The sequence below is a fragment of the Prionailurus viverrinus genome, chromosome B3 (assembly GCF_022837055.1).
Source record: "Prionailurus viverrinus isolate Anna chromosome B3, UM_Priviv_1.0, whole genome shotgun sequence".
Lineage (NCBI taxonomy): Eukaryota > Metazoa > Chordata > Mammalia > Carnivora > Felidae > Prionailurus > Prionailurus viverrinus.
In genome coordinates this window covers 121,383,828-121,406,925 of record NC_062566.1, presented here as the reverse complement: position 1 = coordinate 121,406,925, position 23,098 = coordinate 121,383,828, and the positions used below count along the sequence as shown (strand labels likewise).

The 23,098-nt window shown below is 40.2% G+C and overlaps 1 protein-coding gene across 3 annotated transcripts in view; it reads left to right on the top strand.

Moving 5' to 3' along the window:
* Nucleotides 1-23,098, top strand: part of STON2 (stonin 2) — a 147,966-nt gene that overhangs the window by 115,872 nt on the left and 8,996 nt on the right. For all 3 annotated transcript variants that reach the window (XM_047864709.1, XM_047864710.1, XM_047864708.1), the window contains one exon: nucleotides 21,093-22,931. In XM_047864709.1, the coding sequence (XP_047720665.1) occupies nucleotides 21,093-22,931 (1,839 nt within the window). The remainder of the gene's footprint in view (nucleotides 1-21,092; nucleotides 22,932-23,098) is intronic.

Sequence of the window (23,098 nt, the reverse complement as noted above, 5' to 3'; positions counted from 1 at the left end):
AGCCAACTCAGGCAGAATTATCAGTCATTTTTCATTTTGGGATCACACAGCACTTTGCATAAACCTATGAGAACACTTTGTATTGTATCATAATTGCAATGACAGTGTCTTACACATTGTTTTTTTTTAAATGTAGGACCTGTTGCAGTGCCTGGCAGTGTTGTGTAGTGGAAGGACTGAGTTTAAATCTTGTGTCTAATTTTGCTAACATTATATCCTTAGCATGTGACACACCACCTATTAGCAAACCGTATATGCTCAGTAAATCTTGAATGAACTAATGAATGAGTAAATACAATCTTGGGTATTAGTTTTCCTCTGTGAATCTTTTTCATTATTAAAACTGATGGATAATAGTATCTACTTTGAAGGGTTGGTGTGAGATTAGATGAATCAATGAACTAGGGTAAGTGATGGTGTGCTAGTGACTTTTGAGATTCAGGTAGTGGTTTTAAGATTTATCATGTTGCTGCATGTCTAAATATTTAGGTTTATCATAACTGTAGTCCTCTATTATATGAATATGATGCAATTTTCTTATCCATTCTCTTATTGATGGATATTTGGGGTGTTTCCAGTTCTTTAATGAATAAAGTTGCTGAACATTCTTGAACAAATCTATCTGTGGACATATTTTTCACTTCTCTTGTATACAAACATGGGAGTGGAATTGCTGGATCATACGTTAGATGAATGTGTAAATTTATTAGAGGCTGCTAAACCATTTTTCCAAGTGATTTTACAACTTTATACTCTAACCAACAACATAAGAGAGTTCTAGTTGTTCTTCATCCTGTAACACTTGATATTATCATGCTTTCCAGTTTTAGCCATTCTAGTGGATGTGTGGTATCTCATTGTAGTTTAATTTACACATCCTTGATGTCTAAAAACCTTATCATGTGCTCCGTGGCCATTCATATAGCTTCTTTTATGAAGGGCCTGGGTTTTGGGGGGGTTATTTCTCTTTTTATTATTGATTTGTGAGGATTTTTTAGGGATTCTGAATATGTCTCTTTTCAGTAGCTTGCCTTTTTACTTTTTAAGTGATATCTTGATAAATAAATTGATTTAAGAAAATCAACAATAGCCAAAGTATGGAAAGAGTCCAATGTCCATCAATGGATGAATGGATAAAGAAGATGCAGTATATATATACAATGGAGTATTATTCAGCAATCAAAAAGAATGAAATCTTGCCATTTGCAACTACATGGATAGAACTAGAGGATATTACGCTAAGCGAAATTAGTCAGAGAAAGACAAATAGCATATGACTTCACTCACATGAGTACTTTAAGACACAGAACAGATGAACACAAGGGAAGGGAAGCAAAAATAAGATAAAAACAGGGAGGGGGGCAAAACATAAGAAACTCTTAAATATGGAGAACAACAGAGGGTTACTAGAGGGGTTGTGGGAGGGGGGATGGGCTAAATGGGTAAGGGGCATTAAGGAATCTACTCCTGAAATCATTGCTGCACTATATGCTAACTAACTTGGGTATAAATTAAAAACACAAAATTTTAAAAAATGAAAAAGAAAAATAGATAAATTGACAAAATCAGTTTATTAATTTTTTTTCTTTCATGGTAGTGCTTTCTTTGTCCTCAGAAGTCATTGCTTACCACAGGTCATGAGGTGGGTTTTTTATGTTTTCTTGTAGAAGTGTTATAGTTTTGGCTCTCATATAGATCTGTGATCTTTCTCAGTTTAATTTTAGTATATATAGAGAGAGGAAGAGATTAAGGTCAATTTTTTTTTTCCATATGTATGTCTAGTTGCTCTAGAACATTTTATTGAAAAGAACTTTCCCGTTGAATTCTTTGGCACTTTTGTCAAAACCCAAATGACTGTATATGATTGGGTCTACTTCTAGACTCTCTATTCTGTTCCGTTAACCTATTTGTCTTTCCTATCATGCTGTCTTAATTACTGAGTGTTTACAGTAAATCTTAAAATTTAGTAATGTAAGCCCTCCAGAATTTTCTTCTTCAAGATTATCTTGGCTATTGACAGGCTTTAATAAAAATTGACAGGGGTGCCTGGGTGGCTCAGTAGGTTAAGCCTGCGACTTTGGCTCAGGTCGTGATCTCACAGTTTGTGAGTTTGAACCCCACGTCCGGCTATGTGCTAACAGCTCAGAACCTGGAACCTACTTCGGATTCTGTATCTCCTTCTTTCTCTGCCCCTCCCACCATGCACGCATGCGTGCGCGCTCTCTCTCTCTCTCTCTCTCTCTCAAAAATAAATAAACATTAAAAAAAAAATTTTTAAAAATAAAATAAAATAAAATAAAAATTGACAGCTTATCCATTTCTACCAAAGGGAAAAAAAAAAGTCTGGGGATTTTGATTGGAATTGCATTGACTCTATAATTCAATTTCACAAATTTTTCTATCTTATACTTTGACTTTTCAAATCCATTAACATGAAATCTCTCCATTATTTACGCCTTCTTTAATGTCACTCAGCAGTGTTCCATGGTTTTCAAGTATAGAGAGCTTCTGTATCTTTTATTACATTTACTTCTGTGTATTTGATATTTTTATCATATTGTAAATCATAATTTTTAAAATTTCATTTTCCAGGGATGGCTGGGTGGCTCAGTAAGTTAAATGTCTTACTCTTGATCTCAGCTCAGATCTTGATTTCAGGGTCATGAGTTCAAGCCCCACGTTGGGCTCTGCAATGGGTGTGAACCCTACTTAAAAAATATACATAATAATATAAGATAAAATTTTCCATTCATTTGTTACTAGTATTTAGACATACAATTTGTTTTTAGGTAATGATTTTGTATCCTGAGACCTTGCTGTATTCACTCATTACTTCTATGATTTTGTTGATATTTTTGGTGATCATGCCACCTATGAAGAGTTTTAACTCTTTATTTTGCTTTTCATTTCCTTTCCTTACCTTGTTGCCATGCATATGCACTCCACTACAGTATTGACTAGAAGCAGTGAAATTGGGAGAAAACATTCAATATTTCATCATTATAATATTAGCTGAGTTTTTTCTTATATATACACCCTTTAGCAGATTGAGGAATTTGTCTTCCATTTCTAGTATGCTGAAAGTTTTTATCATAAATGGGTATTAAATCTTATTCATTTATTGAGATGGTCTCACAAAATATTCTTATACAACACATTATTGTATGCGTGTGTAAATAACATCTGTAATATTCCAAGGAGGATCAGAGGACTTGCCTAAGAGGACAGAAGTCCAGGCACATATTGTAAGGTGACCACCAGGTCCTAGTACAGTTTTGTGTCCCATGATTCCCACCTGAGTCCTACAGTTAACTATGTTATTTTCAGTTTCCCCTTCATCAACCTCTATAATAGTACAGATGTCTCTTATTTTGATGGTAAAAGTGGGACTTTGGATGCTTTTTATTATTTTTTTCGCTTGCCTGTATCTTCTAAATTTTCTTCAGTGAACATGAACTGCTTGTGTTAGAAGGAAGTTTTTAACCTTTGGTCTAATTAATGAGATTACAGATTAGTAGACTTTAGACCCATTCCTATCAATTCTTTCTGAAATTATACCCAAGTCACCTTTTAATTTAATGGTAGATGACTAAACTCTTCTTTGTTGATCTTTCTATTACTTAATTTCTGAAGATGTTCATTTTTTTCTGCTTTCCCAACTTAGGGTTCCTAGATGAAGTTCCCAGCACAATTAAGTTCAAAAGACTGTAATGTAGTAGCCAGAGTGGGAAAATAAACACAAAGAGATCATGCCTGTGTGTGCTCTGGCAGAAGTGTAGATCAGGGACTTTAGCCCTGCTTGAGAATTTAATGACTTCCAGCAGGTTGGTCTGATTCCAGAGTGATTTTGCTCAAAGGTAATTCTTTCTAAACTTTTTTTGTAATGTTTGTTTATTTTTGAGAGAGAGAGAGAGAGTGAGCATAAGCAGCAGAGGGGCAGAGAGAGAGGAAGACAGAGAATCTGAAGCAGGCTCTGCCCTGTCAGTGCAAAGTCTAATGTGGGGCTTGAACCCTCGAACCATGAGATCATGACCTGAGCCAAAGTCAGACGCTCAACTGACTGAGCCACCCAGGTGCCCTTCTAACCTTGGTTTTAAGTTCTGGCATTTATGTCTATCCAAAACAGTTGGGGATTTGGAATCCTGGCGCTGGAGAAGCCTCTGTCAGACCAGACTGAGAATGATAGCTCTAAGATATGGAATAGGGACTAGATAATAACAGACAGGCTGTTATTTCCAGCTGCTGTGCTTTGTTTTCATGGAACTGGAAGTCATTATCTGGAGAGCCACAAGTCCTTGAAAGTTCATTCCACTTCCGGGAAGTAAGAGTCACTTGCCTGCCAGCAGTTCGAACAGGCTTTTATCACTGGAGATGCAGAGCACCCCCCCCCCTCTGCCCCCCACAAAGTCATTCTAAGTCACTGCCTGGTCAAAATAATCACTATTTTTTTTTTCTTTCTAGTCACAGGTTCCTGATACAGGAATGTTTTCTGCTTTGTCTCAATACCTAATGTGCCTACCAGTGAATATTTGTTATTTCCATTGCTTTATGTTGATTATTAAAATTAAAATGTTCATACTAAGCAAAAACAAGACAAACAAAACAAACCTCAAAATGAAGAAATAAGTGCCCTCTTTCTCTTCTTTCATCAGTAATAATGAAAGTAATTTAAAATGTGTAGCATGCCATGGGGTACCTGGGTGGCTCAGTCAGTTAAGCATCCGACTCCTGATTTTGGCTCAGGTCATGATCTCACAGGTCATGAGTTTGAGCCCCGCATTAGGCTCTGCACTGACAGTGCTCAGCCTGCTTGGGATTCTCTCTCTCTCTCTCTCTCTCTCTCTCTCTCTCTCCCCCCCCCCCTTTCTCTCTCTCTCAAAATAAGTAAGTAAATAGATAAATAAATAAATAAGCTTTTAAAAAAATGTGTAGCTTGCCATATTTTACAAGTGACATGCACATGTCTCATTTGGTTCTCACAACCCTATTGTGATAGATAGATCAGCTTATTTTTATTATCCTTTTTAAAAGTGAGGAAACTAAGACTTAGAAATTAAGTAACTTCCTCAAGATTAGCTAGTTCTACAGACGTTGAGCTGCAATCCTAGTGCTGCTATACACGAGAGTGGTCAAGCTGAAGGTCGTGAGCTCTGACCTCCTGGGTTCAGATTCTAGCTGTACCACTTACTAGTCTGTGACTTTTGTCAAGTCATCTAACCTCTGTGCTTCAGTGTCCCCATCAATAAAAACGGGAGAAGGTAGGATCTATGTTATATAGTGTTCCAGGATCAAGTTAAAAGTTTCCATACAGTTCTAGCAGGGCATCTGGCATATGGTACACGATTGGGGAGCATCACCCAAGCCACTGCTGTTGTCTTGAACATAGGGGCGGTGGTGGGTTATTCTTCCTCTCTCCTTCCAGCTCCCTCTCTTGCCGTAAAACCTCAAGTCTGCTCCTCAAGTCACCAGAGAACTCTAGACACACTCCAGAAGTCACCAAGGGCCATGTGGGGTTAGACAATCCAATCCCAAATGAAATACTTTAAAGAAAAACTAACACCATAAAGATCTCTTTCCATGGCTCAATTTTGCCCTGATTTCTGAAGACAGTTTGTGCTTATCTTCTCTTATTCTTAACCAGAAATCTTAAGGCGTTAGATAGAATACTTCATCCTCTCTAAATATTTTTGGGACCATTTATTCTTTATTTGCTAACAACCTTTATCAAATGCTGACTCGTGTATTTGCCCCAGTCTGCTCTTGAAGATAGGGCAGAAATTCCTTTGCTCTGTAGTGCATGCTGTTGAAAGGTCTTTGAGGAAGCAAACCTCTGGTTTATGTTGTGCAACCTGCCCTATAAAGTCACCAAGGTTCATGCTTTGAAGTGGGTGGATGATTCTGCCTTTATGTCCTCCACTTGACTTCTCTCATTTATGCGAAGACAGGGCAACAGGTAGCCACACATACCAATCTGCTGTGTGTCCAGCTGCAGAGGATACTCGATCTGACACTTAGGAAATGCCCTCAGTGTGGGAAACAAAGGTTACTATTTTTAAAGACTGGAAGGCAGCATGTTTGTCAACATTTCAGCATGTCACAGCCAGGCAAGCTTTAGATTTGAAAATAGAAGCCCTGATCCCATGACCTCATCTCTGTCTACTGAAGTCCCTGACTCTAAATGTCAGTGGGAGTCATATTTACTTCATGAAGCAAATTATCAGCATCGATCACCCTTTATCCAGCATCTCAGTTTCTCATGACCCTTCACGTCCCCTGCATGTCCCCACCAAGGCAGCCAGACACTACATGTATATCCTGGAATTAATACAAACTGCCCTCCAAACCCGTTTAGCATCCATCATGCTCGTCCTAACAGCGTGGTCAGATACTGCCAACAGCTCCTGGCACGTACTGTCTTCCACACTGCCTGTTTTCAGTGTTGTCCCATGAAAACTCTGATGTGCGAATATTAACAACAACAACAAAAGTAGGTTCTAAAACCGTATATGCAGAATACTCCTGACTTTTAGATAGGTGTGTGTTCATGAATGTGTACTTGCACAGTGAGACAACTTGAAGGAAACACTAGAATGTGATGCCACTTACCTCCGGTGGCAGCAAGATTCAGGTGCTTTTGATGGTATGGGTTTCTGCACCATCCAAATTTTCTAAAATGTAACTTGTTCCTTAAAATTATCCAAAAAAAGTTAATCTTTATATTACAGAAACAAATTTTTAGTTATATTAGAACTTGGTGACTGGAACAATTCAAAAAACCAGTGTGCTTTAACATGAATTCACATATGAGTGCCTTGGATTTACTGGGCCTTAAATCCCGAGTTGTCCCTGGCTAAGGCAAAGAACACTCAACCCTGGTCCTGTGGACAGGTGGGGAACAAGTTGATTAGGCGGCATCCGTCACTTCAGAATGTAGAAAGGTATGAGTGTGTTTTTGGTCTTCCACTTTCCCTGCTCTCAGGTTACTTGATGCCGTTTATATCCTCAGAAATACTGATGGTCTCTGGGACAGTTTTGAAAAGGCTATGACCTCTTTTTTTTTTTTAATGTTTATTTTTGAGAGAGAGAGAGAGAGAGAATGCATGGGGGAGGGGCAGAGAGAGAGGAGGACAGAGGATCCAAAGTGGGCTCTATACTGAGAGCAGAGAGCCCCATGTGGGCTTCATACTCACGAACTGTGAGATCATGACCTGAGCTTGTGAGATCATGAGCTGAGCCAAAGTCACACGCTTAACTGGCTGAGCCACCCAGGCACCCCTAGGCTGTGACCTCTTTGATCTGATATGTAATCAAGCCTCTCAACATACAGGGTTTTTTTCCTGTTATTTATTTAATTTAATTAATTAATTTGTTTGAGATAGCATGAGCTGGGCAGGGCAGAGGGAGAGAGAGAATCTTAAGCAGGCTCCACAGCCAGTGCGGAGTCCCATGTAGGGCTCAATCCCACCACCCTGAGATCATGACCTGAAACCAAATCAAGAGCTGGATGCTTAACTGACTGACCCACCCAGGCACCCCTCAACACACAGGTTTTGGTATAATATATCTGTAAATAACTTTTTATGCCAAGATCGCTTTTTGCATTTCTCTTTCTCTGTCTAAATGCAATAACTCTCCACCTAGGACCTACTCAAATGGCATGAGAAATTGTAGGACTTATTTGGAACCTAAAACTACCTCATTATCTGAATAATAATCATAGACCTTACCAAATAGCAATTGAGCACTTTTGAATGTTTAGAAACATGTTCACGTGTGTTACTTCATATTTGCTTCCAAACTAGAACAGGGATTATGATTATCCCATATTACAGATGGGGAGGGAAATGGCACAAAGAGCCTTGCCCAAGACCATAGCAGGTTTGTGGCAGAGCCAGGACTAGCAATAAAGCCTTCTCTTCCATGGCTTTTTCCAAGCTCGCACAATACCAAATGTCTTTTTCCAAGATGTTCCCCAAGGGAACCTAGACTCTAAGGAGTAATCATTATAATAATAATACCAAATATTTATGTAATGTTTGCTGTGTAAACTTTACCTGTATTAACTCAGTCCTTACCACACTTAAGAGGTAAATATTATTATTATCTCCATTTTACAGTGGAGGGAACTAAAGCCTACTACATTTAAGTAACTTGCCCAAGGTCACCATGTTAATAGGTAGAGTAGCCAGGATATGAACCAGGCTAGAGCCACAGTCCACAGACCACTTGACAATGCAGTCAGAGCCTAACTTCTTCCCACCTGTTTATGTCTAGGGTGACCCAGACCAAAGATGACAGCTCTTCAAATAAGAGTCTCAAAATTCCTCCCCTCTAAACTTAGAGTTTGAAGTGTGTCTTATATTATTTCAACAGTAAGAATACTATTCTATTTCCTTGTGAAAAGAATAAGGGAGAATGGAGAGGAGCAACAAAATAGTTTTGCTCAAAAACCAGACAAGTTTGGGGGCACCTGGGTGGCCCAGTTTGTTAAGCATCTGACCTTTGATTTTGGCTGAGGTCATGATCTCGCAGTTCGTGAGATTGAGCCCTGTGTGGGGCTCTGCACTGACAGTGTGGAGCCTGTTTGGGATTCTCTCTCACTCTTTTTCTCTCTCTGCCCCCCACCCCCCCACACACTCATGCTCTCTCTTTCTCAAAATAAATAAGTAAACATTAAAAGAAAAAACAGACAAGTTTGGAAGTTTCTAGAAATTTATATTTGCCATGTTTCCTACAAAGATCTGGTCATCTGTCTCCTACCTGGCTACTAAAATAATTTCGATTGCAAGCAACAGAAGCCAACTTTACTAACTTTAAGTAAAATGAATTCATTCTAAGGATATGATAGTTTACAGAATTAGAAGAAAAGCTGAAAACTCAAACTCCAGGAAGTTGGTGTATCAGCTTTTACTGTGCTACATAAAAACCACATTGAAAATTAGCCCCCCACCCCCTGACACACACACATACCCAGCTCCCCAACAATCATTTGTTTAGCTCAAGATTCTGCACATCCACAGTCCGGGCAAGCTTGAGCAATTCCTAGTCTGTGCCAGGCTAAGCTGTTCACCATAGGAGCTCACTCATGGGTCTGCAGTCACTGCCTGGTTGGCTAGGGTGCCTTGCATCTCCTCCACATGGTCATTTATCCCCCTGCAGACTCACTGCATCATGGTCTTGGGGTTCCAAGTACAGCAAAAGAGGGCAAGCACCGTCACACAAGCACTTTTCAAGTTTCCATTTGTGGTGTATTTGATCCTGACTAAAATGAATCCCATGTTCCAGCTCAGAGTCCACATGGAAAGGGACTGCCCAAGAGCGTGGAGAGAGGAAAGAAGAATCTGAGGCCATTTTTGCCATCTCTCAGAGATGGTCAGAAATCTTGGCAACTTTAAGCATCAAGCCAGCAAGAACTAATATGCAGGCTCTTTAGGGTGCCTCTATCTGAATAACTCAGCTCCCACTACTTTCCTGCGCTTGCTTCAGTCTATTCAAGATTTCCAACAAGTATCTGACTTTGCTTGGGTCATATGCACCATGGATGGGGCACACTGAGTGAAGATCCATGAAGACTTGAATGGGGCGGGGGGGGGGCGGAGTCTGATTGTGAAGTGGTTACCCAAAATAGGGGGGGTGGCGGTTGCAGGATAGGTAATACAGTATTTCTTCCATCGGTATTGTTGACTCCATTGATTTTGTCCTTCTGCTGTGAACCATGTAGGTTGAATTTTCCTCGGGGCTTTATTGAGAGCAAAGGTAACAGTCACAACCTATTACTCGAACAACAATTAAAACATTTACTTTGAAGACACTTGCTGAGCTGGTGATGTCCTTGGCACGGACCAGGATCTCACAGACATCTTCCTGCCATTGCTATTTATTCCCTGGGCACCAAGAGTGTAAACAAGAAAGGGAAATGAGGAGACTGGTGTTCTGATATTGAGGTCACACAGTCTTTGGCCCTGGCATTGACTCCAACAGTTATTTATTTAGGTCAGTTTCATAATTTCTGCAGAATTGGAAGACTGTTTTTAAAACTTTCTAGAAAGCAGGGAGGAGTGGTGATGAAGTCATATTTAGCATGATTCTAGGAAGAGGGAAAACCTGAGATAGGTTGTTAGCATGACTACAGGAGCACTGGGGTATTTAAGATTGAATTATTGCCCAAATAATAGAGTTTAAGGGAATAAAAAATCTTATTTGGCAAAATACTTCTCTCTTTGGACTGATAACCAAGACCATTTTTTTTCTGGTTACAACAGCCCACTGTTATAAAGGACAGGGAAGAGGTGATATCTTTGTGTGTATGTGAAGTCATGCTAAGTATTTGAAACATGCCTAGTGCACTATAACAATTTTCTCCAAATGTTTGGTCATGTTTCTCCAAAGACTTAATCATGAGCCTCTAATATTTTTGTGTGTGTGTGTGTGTGTGTGTGTGTGTATTGTGTGTGTATATATATTATAAATTTATTTATATATTACAAACATACTAGGTATTTTAGCAAATGTTTTATAACATATAAACAAAAATTAGAAATGTTTAAAGGATGGGTTAAAAAGTGAACAAAAATAGAGGTTCTGATGTTTTCTTCCCACACCCCAGTGGATCATTCTGGATACCTCCTTGAGTGCATTTCTCTCCACTTTGAGGATTACTTGTCCAGAATACAAAAGCATCTTAGACCTGCCCTACAATTACAAAGGCACTTCTTTGTACCAGAGGAATAATAGAAAGTTGGATGTTCTGTCTTGACCAAAGTGTACTCAAGACTTAACACTTCCCTCATGTGATAGGCTAGTGCTGCTGTTTTGTAGTCACAATGACTGTGAATGCAGACCCTCAGATCCCTTATCATTCCCAAGCCTTTGGGGATTTATCTATGCAATGACTGTGGAAAGATTTGGACTCGAGGAATCATAACCTGAGATATTCTTCTCTCTCCATCCCCCTTTCCATTTCTTCCAGTTTTCTTCCTCCTTTCCTTCTTCAGTCTCCCCTTCAGTCTCCATCAGATTGATAATACAACTTCAAAGGCATTCTCTCTCCTCTTTTCCTTCCCTCTTCCTTTTGCTTCCTTGAGAATTCTAATAATATTTACATATTTTTATTGTGATAGCTAACATTTATTGAGCTGAAGCCCAGTTAAATGCAGTGTCCGTTAATGATCTCATTTCCCTTCACAATCCTGTTAAGTGGGTACTGTTATTATTTGCTTTGAGAATTGAGAAATCCTGCAGTTTAGAGAGGGTTAAGTAACGTGTCCAAGATCTCATAGTTTTCTAATGGCAGAGCCTGGACGAACTGACTCCAGAGCCCAAGCTTTACCCTTTTCTGTCTGCAGTGACACAAAACAGGCAGTAGAGACCAGCGTGAAGCCAGGAATTCAATCCATCATTAGTACAAACCACTTTAAAAATTTTTTTAATTTTTTTAATGTTTACTTATTTTTAAGCGAGAGAGAGAGTGAGCGCGTGAGTGGAGGAGAGGCAGAGAGAGAGAGAGAGACAGACAGACAGACAGACAGACAGAATCTAAAGCAGGCTCCAGGCTCTGCGCTGTCAGCACAGAGCCCTACATGGGGTTCAAACCCACAAATGGTGAGATCATGACCTGAGCCGAAGTCGGATGCTTAACCAACTGAGCCACCCAGGCGCCCCTGGTACAAACCACTTTTAAACCAGCCTTTCCCTTGTGAGCCTTGTGTCCACCCAGGAGATGCTGGTGTATATATGCCAGATGGTGGGAGTGCTGTAACAAGTCAGGAAAAGTACCAAGTGTGCAAATCATCTGGAAATAACACTTCACTGTTTGCGGATTATCTACCTCATGAGGGCTTCTGAAAAATTTGAAACGTTCAGAAATACAAATAGAGCTCCACCAGCTAGAATAAATTTATTGTCATGCTAGAAATTAGTTGCTCTCCTGTTTTTCTAAACAATTACCTTAACTTGATATGTTTACAGTTTGTAAGTTTCATCTGCCCTCAGTCTACATAAGAATGTCTCCTTCGATCTTGATAACTAAACAGGAGCTGGATAAGTACTGAAATGAAATGAAATTACCAACTCCAAATTCAATTGAGAAGAAGTGGCTTACTGCACACAGGAGCTGTTGGTTATTTGTTACTGTCATTGCTGAAAGTCCACATGAAAAACAATGAGCTTTGGGCAATATGGGTGAAAAGGGAGTGATTTACAGAGATTTTTTCAGCTATTGTCAATTGCCCTTAACCTTTCTGTTGGGTGATCTTAGACTGGCTAACGGTACCCCTACCACCAACAGACCTTTAGAACTTCTCCTGGAAGCTGTATTATAGCCTAGCAGAGTTAACACATGGAGCTAGGAGCCCGCTCTGCTCCTCATCCCCAGCACACATGTACCCAAGCAAGCATCTGTAATACTGTGTGAGAGCCCCCAGCTCTGTTCCTTTGCCCTTATCACAACCCCCCTGTTGAACTCACTGGGTCAACCTTGGAGAAGTAACAGTCCCTGTCACTAAGACTCACGTGGGTGGTTGCTGGGGTCTTACCTCACATGGTAGCCGGATGCATAGTGAGTAAGGATATGGGGGCACACATGAGTGACACATCCACAGTGGCAGAGGGACAGGCGGTCCTAATGACTCAGCTATCCTGGTCACAGTAAGGGCATGGGCACTGTAGGCTTGCCACTCTTTCAGGACACTGTCCCAGTGGCCCTGCAGGTAGTCCTTGTCCTGGTCCCCACCTCTGACACTTCCTGGGTATGCAAACCATGCTGCACTTAGAGTCAGGATGGAGACCCTCTTTTTTCCTTGCCGTTCCCTTATGTTCTCCCTTAGAGTAACTTCTGGATGCTTCTCCTCTTTTAAGCTCCTAAACCAAAAGAACCTTTTCTACTTCTCATCACACCAGAGATGAGTTGTTGTTGTTTTTAATTTCTATTTGAACATAGTTGACGCATGAGGTTACATTCGTTTCAGATGCGCAACATAGCGATTCAATTTCTCTTATACCTTACTATGCTCACCACAGTGTAACTACTATCTGTCACCATACAATGCTACTATAGTACCATTAACTATATCCCCTATGCTGTGTTCTTTGTTCTCGCGACTTACTCATTCCATTACTGGAGGCTTGCATCTCCCAGTCCCCATCATTCATTTTGCCCCTCCCCCCCGCACTCCTTTCCCTCTAGCAACTATCGGTTTGTCCTCTGTATTTATAGGTCTATTTTTGTTTGTTCATTTGTTTTTTAGATTGCACATATGAGTGAAATCATATGGTATTTGTCTTTCTCAGTTTACTTATTTCACTTATCATAATACCTTCTGGGTCCGTCCATGTTGTTGCAACTGGCACAGCCTCATCATTTTTATGGCTGCATAGTGTGTGTGTGTGTGTGTGTGTGTGTGTGTGAGAGAGAGAGAGAGAGAGAGAGAGAGAGAGAGAGATTCCTTATCTGTTCATCTATCTGTAGACACTTAGGTTGCTTCTAGATCTCAGCTATTGTAAATAATACTGTAATAAACATAGGGGTGCATCTGTCTCATCAAATTAGTGTTTTCATTTTCTTTGGTTAATACTAGTAGTGGAATTAATGGGTCATATGGTAGTTCTATTTTTAATTTTTGGAGGAACCTCCTTACTGTTTCCACGGTGGCTGTACCAATTTACATTCCCACCAGCAGTCTGTGAGGGTTACTTTTCCTCCACATCCTCACCAATGCTTGTTATTTCTTGCCTTTTTTATTTTAGCCATTCTGAATGGTATAAGGGAATAACTCATTGTGGTTTTGATTTGCATTTCGCTGATGATTAGTGATGTGGAGCATCTTTTCATATGTCTGTTGGCCATTTGTATGTCTTCTTTGGAAAATGTCTATTTATGAGACCATAGAAGAGTTTTATGGTCCATTAAGCAGAGCTTCATTGCCCGTTCAAAAAGGCTTAGACTCTAGAAAGTCCTTTGTTCACCCCTCTTTGGTGTGCTCAAATAGTTGAGGAAGGAAATACAGGAGCTTTTTGCTATGGCAATGACAAATAAAACACAGGTTGGGTTCTCAACAGGCCTTATTACTAAGTTAAGTCTTTGATATACCTCAGTGTGTAAAATATTAAGAGATTAATTTATAAAACGGAATGTTGATTTTTCAATTTGTTATAGATATTGGCATCTATCCCTGTTCCCTGCCTATGACCTCTGCTGGGGAACTGGAGTGACTCTCTCAGACAACAGCAAGGTGTTTTGGTAGGATCTCTGCCCTGACGAGAGTTGAAGAATAGAGTCTTCGTCTAAGACAACATGAGAAGCTGATATTAAGCCAGGGAACCAGCAAGCCAGTTGAGTGGAGATTTAGTTGTTAGAGGAAAGGAGCCAAAAGCAGGGATCCAAAGGTTGAGTACCGGTGAAGTGCGGGGTGATAACGTAGGAACAAAAGTTTAGAACCAGAGAGAACAGATTCACCAGGAACACACAGGTTCCTGGGACAGTCATCAAACTTAAAGTCTGATGCTTGCTTTTCTGAGCAAGAGATGATATATGTTGCTTTTCTGAGCAAAACAGAGATGAGGAGTGATGGGTGAGCTCATCTTGATAAGCAGGGGTGGGGGGAGTTGGCAGAGCAATTGAGTACTGCTTCATAGGTCCTCTTAGCAAATAGAAACCAGAATGTAGTGTCAAATGCTCCTGCTAGGAAGTCTGTCAACTAGTGGTGAAGTACTAGTTTGATGAATTGGCTTCTTCACTTTGGGGATATCCCTGACCAGGTAACTTTACCAGCGCCAAATCATCCCGTCTCCTGGATAATGCTAAGGACAGATGAAGAGACTCAAAAACCCTCTGGCTCTCTTTATCAGTGTATTGTGATGACTAAGCAGGTCTCAGCTTGCTTTATCCAAGTTGGAAGCTCCATTGATAAGGTTCAGATGACTAACTCTTTTCTCACCCTTACACATTCACACATCAGGGGCTGACATCACCTGACCTTATGCCCAGAGGCTTCTTTGTGTAAATGGATGTAAATCCTTGTTTAGTTAACTTCTTTTCCCCTACTGAACAGTGCTCCCAAAAAGCTGTGTGTCAAGGTAACTGTTGCCCATCTCAAAGGCAGTGGGAAAAATTAACCAGATTTTAGCTTAGAGAACAAGCATTAAGAAAATAACAGAGGTAGTGAACATTGAAAGTAGGACTTTGTAAATGTTACCTTGGGTACTTTACTTAAACTTCCTGAGCCCCTCAGTCTTCCCAGCAAAATGAAGGTCAAGTTTTATTATTTCTAAAATCTCTTCAAACCTGAAAATTCTGTGGTCCTCTTTTCACTTTCTAGATCATTCCACAAATATGTAACGGCCTGCTGTGCATCTGAGGCTGCTTATACAGTTTTAAGTATATGCTCTTGTGTAATAGTGACTGCTGTCTCATCTGGAGAAAACGGCAATAATCTAAGAATATTTGTTCTGGCCTCTGCAAATAAATTTAATGAACAGCGCTCAGTTTTTGCATTTGTCATTGCATGAACAAATTAGGTTAACAAATGGAGAAAGAAGAGGGCGGAGTATCTGCTGTATTCAAAATATAGAAACTTAGCCTTCCCCCATAGTTCTTACTTTTTCTTCGGTTTGGTAACTTTGACTACCATTGTAATCATTTAACTGAGTCTTTGGGGCACTTAAAATAGATTGTGGTCTAGCATTGAAAGAATCCACCGTGTCTTTTTTGTTGGCATCAGTAAAGACATTAGGAAGCTCGTAGGTACTAGCTAGCTCTCCCAGTGGGCCGATGAGAACCTGATTTTTATACATGGCTTTGGTTTGGCAGCAGCCCAACTCATAATAAAAGTAATTTGGAGGTAGCAGGTGGAAGAGATAGTAATTAAAATTATGCTGGATTTTTGGCTTTGGTTTTATTTTAATAAGTCAATAAAATGAAATTCTGGATGATAGTTAATTTTGTTCTGAGCATAATTAGTTTTTGCCTGTTTCTTACTGAAGAAATTTGCTGGCTTTTTTTTTTCTTTCTCTCCCCTCATTGTTCTCAGTACCAACTACATTAGTCATAAGTGTCATGGGAAAGATCTAACTGCTGCTTTATCAACGTGGATTACAGCTAAACTGTTCTCTTTCTCTAAGGTTAATTAGCAGGAGTGCTAAGGATGTGTTTTGACTTTTTACTATTTATCTTGTAAGCAAACAGCATTTTCTTAAAGAATACAGATTTAATATTTTTTAAATCGCCTCTTACCCCACAGGAGACACTGGTTATCACATCAAAATATTTTGAAATATTATATTCCAGTGCTTTTTTAATATATGTATACTTTATATGATGAAAATGTATCCTTCTAGTAGGAGTAGTGATAGCAGCTAACATCTACTGAACACTTACCATTTATTACTTGCCAGGCACAATTCTAAAATCTATATTAAATTTTCCCAACAACCCTGACAGGTAGGATTTAATATATTTTTTTAATGTTGTATTTATTTATTTTGAGAGAGAAAGAGAGCATAAGCAGGGGAGAGGCAGAGAGAGGATGGGAGAGAGATAATCTGAAGCAGGCTCCACGCTGTCAGCATAGAGCCCAACACGGGGCTCGATCCCACGAACCTTGAGACCATGACCTGAGCTGAAATCAAGAGTCAGACACTTAAACAACTGAGCCACCCAGGAGCCCCGGGATTTCATATTTTCTTAATGTCATAGATGGGAAGACTGAGGTGCAGAGAAATTTAAAAACTTGCCCAAAGTCACATGGCTAATGTGCTACAGGTACGGAATTGAAACCAAGGCAGTTTGACTCCAGATTGTAGGCTCTTGTTACTGTTCATGCAAATGTATGTCATAATCAGCTTCTGTGTGAATAAACATGTGTCAATAACATTTGCTTAATAGCTGCATGGGATTCCATTTTAGGAGCATAATACTCGATATAAACAATCCTCCATCGCTGGGCATTTATGTTGTTTTCCAATTTTTCTGATACAAACATTGCTGTGATAAACCTACACTAAATGTATCTCTGCATGCCTGTATTGTTCTTTCCTTACAATACAGTTGTATGAGTAGAATTTTGGGGTCACATTTTTTGAGACTTTTGTACAAATTTTCAAATTGCCCCCAGAAAGATTTTTTTTAACTTTCATCAGAGTGTAAGTTTCCTTGCGTCACCAATAATGATTATTATTCTTTCCAAATTTTTGTCTCTATGACACAGAGAGAATTGTATTTATTGTTTTATAAAAAGGTTGAACTTCTTTTTTTTCCAAATAGTTATTACACATTTATATTTCTTCATTAGTGAATTATTCCTTTTTAAAGACATTTTAAAAATATTATTTACCTTTGAGAGAGAGAGAGAGACAGAGTGCAAGCAGGGGAGGAACAGAGAGAGAGAGGGAGACACAGAATCCAAAGCAGACTCCAGCCTCTGAGCTGTCAGCACAGAGCCCGACATGAGGCTCGAACCCATGAACCACGAGATCATGACCTGAGCCGAAGTCAGACGTCCAAACAACTGAGCCACCCAGGCGCCCCTCCTTTTTTTTTTTTTTTCAAAGTATCTTTATTTTAAGAGAGAGACAGTGTGAATGGGGGAAGGGCAGAGAGAGGGAGAGAGAGAATCCCAAGCAGACTCCACACTGTCATCACAGAGCCCGATGTGGGGCTCAAACCATGAACCATGAGACTATGACCTGAACCAAAACCAAGAGTTGGATGCTCAACCAGCTGAGACACCCAGGTACCCCATGAATTGTCTGTTCTTATCCTATTTTATTTTACTTTATTTTTGTAAGGGTGTGTCGTTTTTATTAAGAAAACACCATACTATTATATGAAGGATGTCAAGTTTTTATCATATATGATATATATGTTTCCCCAGAAATTTTACCTACAGATAAGTTACTTTTTATATGTGAAAGTCTCAAATAATGTAATAAAGAGGTTTTAATTAAAAGAGACTCAGAAAATATATGACCTAATCTTTGCAAAAACCATTGAAAATCTCAGTGATAAATGACAGAAACTTAAGAGCTTACAAATAGAGAAGTCAGTGTTAATAAGGGATAGTTTTTCAAAGTAGTGTTTGTCAGTCCTTGGGTTTGCCCCAAGAAATGCTTTATTTTCATGTGAGCTAGAGACACTTTTGCTTTTCATCTGTAAAAGTATCTTTATTAAGACTTTTTTTATAAATTTATTAATTTTGAGAGAGAGCACACAGGGGAGGGGCAGAGAGAGAGGGAGAGAGAGAGAGGGAGAGAGAGAGAATCCCAAGCAGGCTCTGCACTGTCAGCACAGGGCCCAATGTGGGGCTTGAACCCTGAGATCATGACCTGAGCCAAAACCAAGAGTAGGATGCTTAGCCGACTGAGCCACCCAGGTGCCCCTAAGACATTTTTTATTTAATAAGTGATTTTTTAGGGAAAAAAATCTCCAGAAATTTGACTTATGTCCCAGTGCTGTGCCAAATGATGGATTTTTTAAAGCAGTTTGTAATCATGGGAGATGAAACTGTCAAAGGAGAGAATATTTTGTAACAAAGTCTTTTAATACTTTTCAATGGCCATCAAAGAGAATATAGAATCTCTAGAAATTAATTTAATTAAAAACTTTCCCTCCAGATTTAAAGAAGATTCATTTCAATTGTATCCTAAGTCTAATGCTTCAAAACTGTCTAGGACTTTGTGTGATTTTAAATAGCTTCATTTAAAAAGAAATTTATTGTAAGAAAATTGTGTCAAGTGGAGACAAAGCCTCTTTTTTTTTCCACCCCCCTTCTTTTTTGGCTTCATAGAGGAAAATGAGAAATGCTATTTTGGGGACAGGATTCCCAGCAGAAGGGAATCCTTTGGCAGAAAGAATAAACAGCTTTGGCAGAAAAGCACCCTCCAGAGGAAAAAGACGTGGGCTTGTTTGAATTAGGGAGTGGTCATGAACCCCAAAGCAAAAAGGATATCCTTCCACAGGGACTGGGTCAGTATCAGGCTGTTCGGGTGGGAGCACTAAGGTTACAAAAGCTCCTTAGAGTGGCTTCATAAGAAACTGATGTTTTGAGATGCAACCCCAGTTGTCTAGGGAGGATCAGTTACTGTTCCAAGGAAGTGATTGTATTTTACTCCGGGCCACACTGTTCCCTTTAGCCTTCATTATGATAACAATAGTAGTTGTTGCAGTAATAGTAGTAATAAGGATAATGATAATGATAAATAAAATAATACATAAATCCTACAAACCTGGGTTTTCTTGACCCCTTTCCCTTCATTTTTTCAGAAAATAAAGCACACATCTACAAAAGTGTATTAATGATTAATTTGAAGGGAAGTCTCATTTTTAATTTTAAAATGCTTTGAGGGACACCTGGGTGGCTCTGTCAGTTAAGCACCTGACTTCGGCTCAGGTCATGATCTCACCCAGGTTCATGGGTTTGAGCCCCACCTCGGGTTTTGCACTGACAGTGCAGAGCCTGCTTGGGATTCTCTCTCCCCTCTCTCTCTGCCCCTCCCCCACGCTCTCTCAAAATAAATTAAAAAAAAAAAAAGATGAATGACAAGCAGCCATCCCACCACATGTAATTCTACTTCCATTTATGTGCAGCATTACTAATTTGGTTTGGTCAGATACGATATTCGTGACAGTTAAGGGAAGTGGTCAGAAAACTCAACTACTTGACTCAACCACTGAGCATCCATTTCTCTTTTGTGCCACATTACTGGAAATAGAAACAGTGGGTAAAGCGGTGGCAGAGGTTCCCCCTCGACATTTCTCCAGGAACAGAGTAAATAGAACTGCTCCAGTGCAAACTCTTTTCTCACTTAGTCACTCAACAAACTTTTACTGAATATCTACTGGATGCCAGACACAGATTTGTTTTCCGTGCCACTCCTTCATCAGAATCCACTCCTTGCTAAAGGCTTCACTTTCCCCTCCCTTCCCACAGTCCCCGCAGACACACAGGGTCTTGATGCTGACTGAAAGGTTTGGATCTTTCCCTTATGGAAACTCGAGTCCTGCCTCCCCTTCCTTGAAGGCCCTGCCAGGGTGGAGTTTTATTTGTAATAATACTTTTTTATCTGCATAAAATAAATAAACTCCAAGATGGAAAAGTATTTTAGAGAAAATAGAAGAAATTATAAGTATTTCCTCATGTTATTGCATACTTGTAAACATTTTAATGGCTGGGTATTCTATTGTGTACCTCGGTTTCTTAACATTCACCCAAAACTTCGTTCACAATTTATATTTATTTCCTTAGGGAAGAATTACAAAGTTATTATTTATGCACATTTGTAAGGCCTTAATACAAATGGCCAAACCACTTTCAGAGAGTTTGTAGCAACTTAGAGTCCCATTAAAGGTCTATTTACTGTTCATATCATAGTACCCTTACCTTCATTGAAGAGTAAAAACTTTAAGAATCTTCACTGATTGTTTTTAATCTGCATTTTTTTCTTATTTCCAGTGAGATTGGACATTTTCACATGCTTGTTAGACATTTTTAGTTTCTCTCTCCTGAGCTTTCTGTATGTGTCCTTTGTATTTCTATTGGAGTTTTTATAGCCTTCTTATTTACTTGTATGACCTTATTCAGGATGTTAACACTTTGTTTTTAATATTTATTGATCACATTTGGACAAATTCCCCCAATTACATTATTTGTAATCATATTATCACTTAGAGCAGATAACGTGTCTTGTCTAATGAGATCAGCTTTATATCATTTTATGTAGGAGGTGGTTTTCAATGTCTAAGAATTAAGAATGCATACTTTATAGCACAGTAAAAAAAAAAATCTATTCTAGAAACTTCTATTAAATAAAGGGAGAATGTATAAGAGTTAAACTGCAAGGGACCTTGGGCCTATCAGTGCTTCTGTATTGATAGACCTACTTGTATTCTTACTGCATTTGATGTGTGGCCCCTTTGGTGTGCTTATTACAAAATTATGAGATTCTGTGCCCAGACTAGCACTTGAGACAGGTAGTGAGCTGCTTTTGAATTTATCAGATTCCAGATAAAATTCTACTCATCCTTCATTCCCATATCTCAGTTTCCTGTACTTGTAGAGGCCCTGAATAGCAGCCCTCATAAGCTCTCCTTTTCCTTGCAGACAGTTCTTCCTCACTCCAGGAAGATGAAGAGGTAGAGATGGAGGCCGTCAGCTGTCCGGCCAGTAGTCCAGCCACGAATGGACACCCTGCAACTCCAGTGACTTCTGCTCGTTTCCCCAGCTGGGTCACTTTTGATGACAATGAAGTCAGCTGCCCTTTGTCGCCAGTCACCTCTCCCCTGAAGCCAAACCCACCACCTACTGCATCTGTGATCCCAGATGTACCTTATCACTCAGATGGGTCATTTAAGAAGAGGGAGCGTCCCAAGAGCACATTGATGAACTTTTCCAAAGTTCAGAAGCTGGACATTTCCTCCTTAAACCATCCGCCTTCCATAACCGAGGCTCCACCTTGGAGGGCAACCAATCCTTTCCTGAATGAGACTCTGCAGGATGTACAGCCTTCCCCCATCAACCCTTTCATTGCTTTTTTTGAGGAGCAGGAGAGACGCTCCCAAAACAATTCCATTTCCAGTGCCACAGGCAAAAGCCAAAGAGATTCTCTCATTGTCATCTACCAAGATGCCATCAGTTTTGATGACTCAAGCAAAAACCAGTCACACTCTGATGCCGTTGAAAAACTCAAACAACTCCAGATTGATGATCCTGATCACTTAAGCAGTGCGACACTACCAGATGATGACCCGAAAGCCTGGATTGAACTAGATGACCACCCACCTGGTTCAGGGCTGTCCCAGCCCAGGGATGGATGGCCAATGATGCTAAGGATCCCTGAGAAGAAAAACATCATGTCATCTAGGCACTGGGGACCCATCTACATCAAACTGACAGACAGTGGTTACTTGCAGCTGTATTATGAGCAGGGCCTAGAAAAGCCATTCCGTGAGTTCAAGCTGGAGATCTGCCATGAAATTTCAGAACCCCGGCTCCAAAACTATGACGAGAATGGCAGGATCCACAGCTTGCGAATAGACCGTGTCACCTACAAGGAGAAGAAGAAATACCAGCCCAAACCTGCTGTGGCCCACACAGCAGAGAGGGAACAAGTGATCAAGCTGGGCACCACCAATTACGATGACTTCCTCAGTTTCATCCGAGCCGTTCAGGACCGGCTCATGAATCTGCCAGTGTTGTCAATGGACTTAAGCACAGTGGGCTTGAACTACCTTGAAGAGGAGATTACTGTGGATGTCAGGGATGAGTTCTCTGGCATTGTGAGCAAGGGAGACAACCAGATTCTCCAGCACCATGTCCTGACACGGATCCACATTCTGAGTTTCCTCTCTGGGCTTGCAGAGTGCCGCTTGGGCCTCAATGATGTCCTTGTCAAAGGGAACGAAATAGTTTCCCGGCAGGACATCATGCCGACCACCACCACAAAGTGGATCAAGCTCCATCAGTGCCATTTTCATGGGTGCGTGGATGAGGATGTATTCAACAACTCACGGGTTATTCTGTTCAACCCTTTGGACGCCTGCCGGTTTGAGCTAATGCGGTTCAGGACAATATTTGCAGAAAAGACCTTGCCTTTCACACTCAGGACAGCAGCAAGCATCAATGGAGCAGAGGTGGAGGTGCAGAGCTGGCTGAGGATGTCAACCGGCTTCTCCTCTAACCGAGACCCTCTCACCCAGGTTCCCTGTGAGAATGTGATGGTTCGTTACCCTGTGCCCAGTGAGTGGGTGAAAAACTTCCGCAGGGAAAGTGTCCTGGGGGAAAAGTCTCTAAAAGCTAAAGTGAACCGGGGGGCAAGTTTTGGTTCAACTAGTGTATCTGGCTCTGAGCCTGTCATGAGAGTAACTCTGGGAACTGCCAAGTACGAGCATGCCTTCAACTCCATTGTGTGGAGGATAAACCGACTGCCTGACAAAAACTCGGGTAGGTACAGGCTTCTCTTCTGTGAAAACTGCCACATGGTTACAGAAGAGCAGGGGTCCAAGTTCCACACTCTGTTCCCCTATGAAGTGCTGGTTTTTTTTTTTTTTTTAATTTTTTTTTCAACGTTTTTTATTTATTTTTGGGACAGAGAGAGACAGAGCATGAAC